This window comes from Melanostigma gelatinosum (assembly GCF_949748355.1).
Source record: "Melanostigma gelatinosum genome assembly, chromosome: 8".
NCBI lineage: Eukaryota > Metazoa > Chordata > Actinopteri > Perciformes > Zoarcidae > Melanostigma > Melanostigma gelatinosum.
Genome location: NC_136641.1, coordinates 1,719,720 through 1,729,786, shown reverse-complemented (window position 1 = coordinate 1,729,786; position 10,067 = coordinate 1,719,720). Strand labels below are relative to the sequence as shown.

General features: G+C 44.6%; 1 protein-coding gene across 1 annotated transcript; it reads right to left on the bottom strand.

Annotated features, from left to right (window-relative positions):
• Nucleotides 1-8,213: 8,213 nt before the first annotated feature.
• On the bottom strand, nt 8,214-9,506 carry LOC306780550 (zinc finger protein PLAGL2-like; the record flags this gene model as incomplete). The annotated part of the gene is made up of 1 exon (XM_079272960.1): nt 8,214-9,506. The coding sequence occupies one exon, from the start codon at nt 9,504-9,506 to the stop codon at nt 8,214-8,216; it is 1,293 nt and encodes a 430-aa protein (XP_079129086.1).
• Between the last annotated feature and the right edge of the window lie 561 nt (nt 9,507-10,067).

Here is a 10,067-nt window from a genome sequence, read left to right as displayed (position 1 = left end):
CAAGATAACAGTGCAGCTGTTCTTATTGAATCAACACCTCACAACTTCAGTTTCATGAGTGAAACAAGAGCGCTTAAGAAAGGAGGTGGAGTTGCTGTTTTATTTAATGATTCTCTTCAATGCAAGCAGATGTCCTTTGGTTATTTTAGTTCTTTTGAATATGTGGCTCTGAACTCCACTCGAGCTTTATTCCTAAACATTTACAGACCGCCTAAATACTGTGCAACCTTCTTTGATGAGTTTACTGAACTGCTGTCTGTAATCTGTATTGATTTTGACTGTGTTGTTATTGTTGGTGATTTTAATATCCATGTTGATAATCCCCAGGACAGAGAGTCTATAGAACTATGTGGTGTCCTTGATAACTATGATCTGACTCAGCATGTGACAGGACCCACCCACAACAGGGGGCACACTCTGGACCGAATCATCACCAAAGGTGTAAACATTTCCAAGGTTGCTGTGACTGATGTTGCACTCTCTGATCATTTCTGTGTTTTCTTTGAGAGTGCAATCTCCTTGCACACAAATGTCCAAACCAAGGTTGTGACAAAGCGTTACATCTCTGAAAACACCAGTGAACTATTTATTCAGAAGTTCTCCTCCACACCAGCCCTATCTTGCCTCTCAGTCAATGAGCTTGTAGATGGCTTCAATTCTAAAGTAAAAAATATTATTGATGCCATTGCACCCACTAAAGTGAAGGTTGTCTCGGGTAAGCAAAGATCTCATTGGAGAAATGCTACGCTGGTCAAAATAGAGAAACGAGAGTGTCGGAAAGCTGAGCGCAGGTGGCAAAAAACTAATCTCCAGGTTCACTGTGACATCTATAAAGAGAGACTTCGCAATTACAATTTGGAACTTAGAAATGCAAGGCAGTCATTCTTCTCTGACATCATAACCAAAAACAAGAACAATACAGGCACCTTATTTGCTACCGTCGACAGGCTAACAAACCCTCCAGTGTCGGTAGCTGCTGAGCTCCAATCCACCTGGGCATGCAATCAATTTGCCTCCTTTTTTACTGACAAAATTCAGAAAATTAGACAAGCAGTCAGTGCCTCCACACCAACCACAATGTGTTGTCCCCTTCTCTGAATAACATCCATTCAAATATCATGACACAATTTCATTCAATCGACGGTAGAAGCCTAGAAGACATTATACAACATCTGAAGTCATCCTCCTGCTGCTTGGATATTCTACCAACACACTTTTTCAAAAATATTTCAAACTGCATGACCACTGATCTCTTACACATTGTAAACACATCCCTTCTCTCAGGTGTCTTCCCACAAGCCTTAAAAACTGCAGTTATTAAACCACTCCTAAAGAAAGCTAGTTTAGACTCCGCAACGATGAAAAATTATAGGCCAATATCAAACCTCCCATTTTTAAGTAAAATAATTGAAAAAGCGGTTTTCCAACAGCTGACCAACTTCTTGGCCGTAAATAACTGCTTTGATGTTTTCCAGTCAGGCTTTCGACAGCACCACAGCACTGAAACTGCTCTTGTTAAGGTTTTCAATGACATCCACTTAAACATAGACTCTTCGACTCTGTTCTCTCATCCCTCCCCCCCAACCCCATTTTTTGTTTTCCTAGTTTTTCTCTCTTGCAGTATTACAGGAACGACAGGGGACTTTGCACCGCCTGAGCTTCCCAGAGATGGCCCCACTCAACAGTCTGTTCCCACCAGCCGCCGGACACCAACTGTCCATCACTTCCCTTCATCCCTCTACCTCGATCCCTACCCTACATCCCTTCATCCCTCTACCCTACATCCCTTCATCCCTCTACCCCTACCCTACATCCCTTCATCACTCTACCCCTACCCTACATCCCTTCATCACTCGACCCCTTCTGCTTCCTAAACCTAACTATCATTCCATTACACAATAAAAACTCTCGAAACGTATCCTGTTATTGGTGTGGTCCTTGTTAGTGAACACATTAGTACGTCCATAAACACCCACGGGGGCTGGTGCATCATTTCAAATTAGCCAGTAGATTAGTACGTACTCTTAGTAAACCATGTGTAAAATATTCATTTTCTTTCGTATTGTTTTCAAATTTGAACTTCTACCAGGTACTATGACTTCATGCTGTGGTCCCATTGTGTTTTCCAGCTAATAAGTCCCAGCCATAGATAACTGCAGGCATCTGTTGGCCAAAACAAATCCAGGCGGAAATAAAAACCTTCTGTTTCAGTGTGTTGTAGCTTCATTAGCTCAATGCTAGTATCACTTACAGTGATTCCGACTGGTTGTGAAGAAACTTCAGTGTTACCTTTCAATAGAGACTAAAACCATACATGTACTCCCAATGGTTCAATGAGAGCTGTCAGTTTACTTTTGGGTACGCCTTGGATAGGTGTTTTAGGAAAATTTTACAGGAGTGATAAGAGCTTAAGTGAAATTGGACATTTTCCCACAGCACACCTGACGATCTCTCACGCCACACTGGTGTGCCGCGGCACAGCGGTTGAAAATCACTGGCATACACCACAGGCCCCAGTACAATGGCAATGCTTACACTATCCATATTTAACCCCAAGGCAGATGATCGTCACCGCTCCGCCACCAGAAGTTCCAGGATTAAAAGTGCTAAATGTCGAGGAATGGTGGTTCCTGGCGAACAACCCTGTAGCGGGCCCTATGGGCGCCAGAGGCTGACAGGCAGTACTGCAGGTTATAGCAGATACCTCTACACATACTAGCTGTTCATATTTGTAAGAACGTAATGGAGTGCCAAAAGCCTAATTCCACCCGCAAGCTGAATAAGACACAAACTATATTGAATTTATGGCTTTAACAAGATCTATATTTCAAGATTTGTCTTCAGTTTTTCCCCTCAATTTTCATGACATGAAAATACATCAATAAGATATTCACACACTGGTCCAAGCAGACATCAGGATGATACACAATATGTGCTGATGGGAGGTTGACTATGTCTGAATTTACAGGTTTCCTCTTCATCTATCCATGGGATATGGATATTATAAACCACCTTCAACACTTTCAGTAAAACACAGGGACACAGTAGAAATCAAAAGATCAATTTATTTTCTATTACTTTATGTTCAGACAATCAGAAAATGACAACTTCTTTTCACTGTCTTCTAAAATCTATTAACTGATAATACAAACACCTAACACAAAATATATCTAAGTTAAAGGTGTCGAAACCTGCATTGTAGTGGTTCTCAGAGCCGACCTAAATGCAAGCAACACAACAGTACTGGATGATCATTTAGTGAAATGAATCCTGGCATCGTCAGCTCTCCACCGCTTCTCTACGTTCAGTCTGGAACGCTTCAACATGTCAAGTGTTGTTCTGCAGACAAGCTGCCACATCTTCAATATGTCCTCAGCAATGCAGCGACAGCAGACATGTACTACATAATGTTACATGTTCATGACAAGGTTCTGGAGTCAAACGCTCGTTTAATCCATGGTAAATGGACTGACTAGCTCAAGCCACAAGAGGTCCTTTTCAGTGAAATGTAAACCTGGGTCATTTCAAGGACTTCGGTCTGCTTCACAATAAATGCTTGTTGGATCATCTAAGTGCAACTGAACACCCCATTCTACTTCAGAGCTGAAGCAGGGAATGAGGGAGTCAGTAAATATTTGTTATGTTCTAAAATATACAATCCAACAATCATGGCCACTTCATGCAGTGATTGGTCAGCAGTCTCTCCCAAGCGCTCTTTTTTTAAACTACTTCTGTCACTTTCGTGTGAACAACGGAATGTAACACCATCAACGCCTCTAATGTGAGACTGTCTAAAGTGTGTGGCAACAACAAATAGAGTTGTTAGAGATCAGAGAGGCAGTGAGACGCTGTCATGAGGAGAGCAAGTCTGGTTGCAGGCAACACTGACGGATTCTATTTACAAGGCCCCATGGGACTGCTCATGATAGATCTGCATAACCTGAAAGAAGACGGTGAATGTCGGTAAGTTTTATTCACACATCTCCCAGTTCAACCTGCTGGGTGCGTTGCCATGCACATGCACACAACATCGTCGGCATTGTGTGTGCATGTCATGTTCGACAAAGAGCCTAACGTGCCACACATAACGTTACTACCAGGCCGCAGCGGCAAAACAGCATTTTACAGGCAGGACAGTCAAACTACTGTCTTTTGCAACTTAATGACTGAATGAAACCGATGACCCATCCCTCAAGCTCCGAGTGAACAAACACAGTGCCAAAGTGTTGTCTGCACATTCCAACATACAACTGTGGAATTCCTTTAGACTGAGGCCCAGATTCATAAACAGAGTAAACATTCCAGACTGAAGAGGCAGGGCGCTGAACAGGACTGATGCAGTGTGACCTGCCAGGCAATGTGGTACTTGTTGCACTCGACATCATTCTGCTGTGAGCTAACCTCAGTAAAAAACTATGGAGCTACAAAGTACATGTGCTTGTTCTGACAAAAATAAAACTCTACACAGACATTTTCTCTGCAGTTAGATGGACAGTCACCTGTCTCTTCTCTGAGGTAGTAAGTAAGTAGAAATATCATTAAAGGCAAGTATAGAGAACAATGTTTGACTCTGGAATACACCACTAGGACTTGTGTACCATGTCCTTCAAAGCTGATTTGGAGCATACAGCCATCTTCAGCAGTAGTAAAATCTGCTAACTGTTACAGGTTAAAACTATTACCAAGGATTTTTGCAAAAGGATATATGACATTGTAGAGGTAGAAAATTTGACCAAATTATAGTGTCAATGTCTGTCGCTAGATAGGGTTTAGATTCATAAAATCTACCTTTATAGTTTGAATCTAATGGCACAGGTAAGAGCCACAATAACTAGAAGCAAATACTAATGAAAACAGAAACCCACAGTTCTGTGTGTTTGAGGTACAGATCAAATTAATATTTTTTTTAGAAATGTTATTAAGTGCTTAAACCCAGTCAGGACATTAGACACTCTTAGAGAGGCACAACAGTAGTATTTTAAGACATTGGTGCAACACTTGGATGGTTACAATGAAAGAAGTCCTTCAACATACAGTTCTTGGAATTACGGCAGAAAGGAGAATCATCTGAATCTCTCGCTGAAAGATCTTCTTTCCAATATCACATCCATCACTCACAACTTCCAGCTGGAGGACTTCTCCATCTCCACTACACTTGACCAATTTCTTGAGCTGATCATCCATTGATGGAAGGCTGCTGGTTTAAATGAATTATTCTTGCCACGCTGCACTGTGACTCTGGTAAAGGAACCTTGATCTCAACAGACCAACACTCCCTCAACTGCTTCCCTTCTCTGGCTTTCCTGAGCCTTTGCAGCAAAGAGGAGGCTAGGCTGGGCTGGGATGGGGGGGGGGGGGGGGTAGTCCTAATTACGTATATCAGATACTCTTGAGATCCACAACCTTGTGGAGAAATTAATGTCAATACATAGTAAAAGCTAGGAGATAGGAACAAGTGCTCTTGAAGGCCTTTGTGGAATCTATGCAGGAATAAAGTCAGAAATTCACAGCAAACACATCAGTTACAACCTGGTCAGATCCAGTGGTCCAGTTTGTCAAGAACAAAACTGGAAACAGCGAGAGCTTTGAGACTTCTTTTTGCCTCATCACAATGCTGTTCTCAAGTCACATTGTGTAGCTAGGGTTGCCACCTTCCATTATGGAAAATATGTGAAAAAGGGCTGGATGACCTCTTCTCAAAAACAGCTCGATCAGAATATTGCAAAGCGCCTTTGTTTCTTACTATGTGAGCAAACAGGTGAACTAGAATGTGTGACAAACATTTCATATATTCTTTTTCCCCACAGTCTCAAACAAGTGTTTTCATGCATTTTGTCAGCCATTCTAAGATCAGTGACCTGGTTTGCAGTGTCAGCAAATGTACATTTCAGAGTTGACGGTTTGACCTTTTAACACGGCGGATTGGAGGACAAACAGTTGCTGCCCTGCTCTCTGGGGCCGAAACACACTGAGGATGCTACAGCATCGCCGGAGGAGAGACGAGTTGTGACTGAAAGCAAAAGTCCGAAGGAATATTTTCATTTTTCAGCGATATATACTGCAATATGTAAAAACACAGGAATATTCACTCTCAATTTTATACATTTTAAAGATGAATGCATGTTTGGTGCATTTTAAGAGGCTAGATAAACAATGTTGTGCTCTTGTAAACAATTTTGTGCTCTAGTAGCCTAAACAATTTAATTACAAAACACATAGGATGTTGAGATATGAATAGTGATGACACAGCACAAAAGTCACACCTGTAATGTATTGTTAACGAGGCGGGCTTCATGTTTCAAGACCGGTCAGGTGTGATGCCGACATCACAGCAGACCCCTCACGCTGAGCAGAGGGCCCAGCCAGCAACAAGTCCGCGGTGCTAAATAGCTCACAACTGGAGCCGCCAGTCACCTCCACCCGGGGCCATCCAACACCGCCATGGAGGAGGATCCTCGCACACCCAACGGCCGTCTCTGACCCACTGAGTTAACTCCCCCAGGCAAAAGCGGACCCACATTTGTAAGAATAGGGGGGCAAGACAATTCTCCAAGTCCACGGTTTGATTTTACTTTTTTCCCAGCGGAGTTGTGGGGCATCCAAATCCTCTACAACCCACAAACACATTTATTCTTTACATGTTGGCAAAAATGCAAGACGTGACTTCAGGGAAGCAGGATTTTACACTTCTGTTGCTTCTCTGTCATCTGTGACTCGATGAGTAGCCTTGGTGTCTCGAAAAGTGCAGCTGCAGGGCAGGCAACTGGTGGGCTACTCTGTGCCATCTATCAAGTGTCTTACTGGCTGTTGTTTCTTTGGACGCGCTAAGTAGGCGGGGATGGAGGTAAAACAAATACTGGGCCAGTCGCCAATCCTGCTTTTCACTTTAAAAAGTCGAAATTGAAAGTTAATTTCGATAGATATTTGATTTAGAATCAAAATCGTGACAATCCCCAGTACAGAAGTGTAAAAATATATGCAGTTGATTATGCAACTATGGCGGGCCTACGCGACCTGTAGTTAATTAATGGGAAACACTGGATTCGTCATGGAAAATGAGAACTGTGAGAGGTTTCCTTTTGTATCAAGCAGCAAAGGTTGTAGCATGTCGCAAACATCGCAATGTCGATGCTGAAATATATCGAGCAGCCCTCATTGGTACACCCATTGGTTGCCACTTGCAGTTAGCAGGTGATACATGAAGTGTCACAAAAACTACATTATATTAGATACAGTAATAACAATATAAAGAACAGATTCTAAGCCACACCTCTCCGTCTGAACAGTAACTACTGTGTTAACTGTTCACTCAACACAACGCTGGAATCCTTTTCTTCTGTGTAAAGGTTTACCCACACTCCAACGCTGTTGCAGTTCACTTTCAGTAACATTATGTTACACTTTCGATTTACTAGTTTTTCCAATAATAGTAAGTGCAGTCAAGCTTTGCAGTTATTGTTTACTGTAACTGCTATTAGCTGCACTTACGGACACTTCAAAATAGGCCTCATTCTGACAGGCAAAGGTTCGATTTCCATTACTTGAAACAATGGTTGATGATAACATTTGGTGATTTCATCAACGGTCATTCCCCGTCTGCTGATATACTTGGACACATCAGTGGGTGTGATGCTGGATGGTAAGCTCTTTACTGCATATTTTAGTGAGTTAACCAGATATGAAATACGGACAGTGCCGTTTGCATTCTCTATTGTTTTTTGCACATACTCACTAAATGAAACAGAGTACATCTTACATCAACTTTTCTCTTCAACTCTGTAAGGCTGCTCATGATCCAATATTCTAAAATGAGAACATCTCAAGTCAGCGTCCATAAGGAAGGTGACTTTCCTTAAAACAGTAGCATCTTCGATGAGAACCTAAAACTGGATAACTCTCAGAACGGTGCAGCACCTGTGACGAGTGTTAAGTGCATCCACTGTTGGTAACAGGTATGACAAAAATAAGTACTTCTCTACTTTGGTTGAAGTGAGACCACCTTTCCTCAAATGTTCAAGCTTCCTTTTAAATAATGAGGTAATACTGATGAGGTGATTTGTTGTGTTCAACAAAAAAAACTAAGATTAGCATAATTAGCACTGACAGGCTAAAGACACACTTGTTTTACAATAAAGATGCCGTTCTCATGTTTTACCCTTTTCGTAAAAAGGCATGAGCGCGTGTGAAGGCAACGTTTGTAGGGACAGAGCTGCTTACTGCTGAAAGGCCTGGTAGTAGTGAGGTAGGGAGCTGGAAGTGCTCATAGCAGGACTGCTGTATGCCTGAGGTAGCTGGCTGTGGTTATGGGCTCCGGGGCCTTGTGGTACATGAGCCTGTGGAGGTTGGAAGAAGGTGAAAGGCCCTGGTGCCTGGGAGGACAGCCCAGAGGAAGAAGATGGAGGGGAAGTGGTGGTGGTGGTGGGTGGATAGCTCATCACTAACCCCCCCATCCCCATGTGAGGGCTGTAGGGAGGCAGGCTAAAAGGAAGGAAGCCCAGCAGAGGCCCCAGGTCCATGTTAGTGGTGCAGGACAGCTCGGTTGAGGAGATAGCGGGGCTCCTGGACAATAGGTGGGGTTCACCACCAGCACCCACGCCTTCACCCTGCACCTCCCTCTGAGGGGAGGCAGAAGTAGAGGTAGAGGAGTTGACTGCACTCAGGTGAGGTGGGGGTGCACTCTGCAGGTCCAGCAGGAAACTGTCCACGTCTGCGCGAGGGTATGAGGTAGATCCGTGCTGGTACCTGGCCATGTTGCTGTAAGGCTGCTGCTGCGGAGCCACCGGGGGCTGAAGGTGATGGTGGTGGGGGTGAGAAGATTGAGGGGGCATGTGGCGAGCCACACCCATACTCGAGGACAAGGAGCCCTGCATGAGGCCATGAGGGTGGCCCATTCCAGGGACAGGATTGGCCATGGGGTAGGAGTTGTACATGTCCCTGGAGAAAGTCTCCATGGGTTCCTTGGAGCCGATATCAGACGCCACAGGGCTAGGCTCCTCCTTCACTGGGCACTGGGTGGCAGGGCTTGGTGTAGCCACAGGAGTGCTGCTGGGTGTGCAGGGTGGCATCAACCCTGACTCCTGGGCATGACTCTTCTTCAAATGGCGAGTCAGGTGGTCTCTGCGGCCAAAGCGTTGTGCACAGCGCGGGCACAAGAAATCACGGCGCCCAGTGTGCACCACAGCGTGACGTCGCACATCCTTACGGGTGTAAAATCGGCGGTCGCATCGCTCACACGAGTACTTTCTCTCTCTCACAGGCACAGTAGCGTTAGAGTTGCCCTCTGATGGTGGAGGCCTGTCAATATGGCTGCCCAGGTTCTCCAGCAGGGATGGCGACCCCTCTGGACAGGGTAGGCCTGATGCAGCACTGTGGGCTGCCACCAGGTGGCGTCTATAACCCAGCTGGGTGTTGTACTGCTTTCCACACTCCTGGCAGTGGAAGAGCTGCCTGCTGGCTGGGTGGCTCTCCTGCAGCTGGCTCTTCAGATGGTCCTGCTGGTGAAACATGGTCTAACAGAAGGAACAGTACTGGCTCTGCTGCTGCTGCACAGAGACTCTGGCCAAGAGCCGGAGCAGACACAGGCAAGACTCATGAGGATCCTCCAGAGAGCTGACCATCAGCCTACAGACCTCTTGTCGTTTTGTTAACTTAGAGTGCTAGAATTAATGCTAAGAGCTGTTTGTTGACCGTTTGATGGTCTCTTGTGGCAATGACTAGTGGTCTGTCCTGCCTCACTGGGGCAAGCTTGTGTCCAGCACTTGGTTTCTGTGACAGCAGCTGCCATAGCAACCCCAAAAGGGCTGCAGTGATGAGGAGTTGTGGAAGCTCTGACTGGGTCTGTGTGTTTCCTGAGAAGAGCTCTTGTGTTGGCCCAGTCTATTTTAGTATTCAGCAGCCCTGAATGCCACAGTCACAGCAGCTGAATCACAGAGGTAGCGCGATATCGTTACAGACCTGCAAAACAAAAACAAAAAAAGTGTCAATACTGGCGTAGTAAGAGGCATGCTGTATGAGCTGACTTTAAAGAACTATAAAAAGAGCAAAACATAATTCACACATTTGACTCT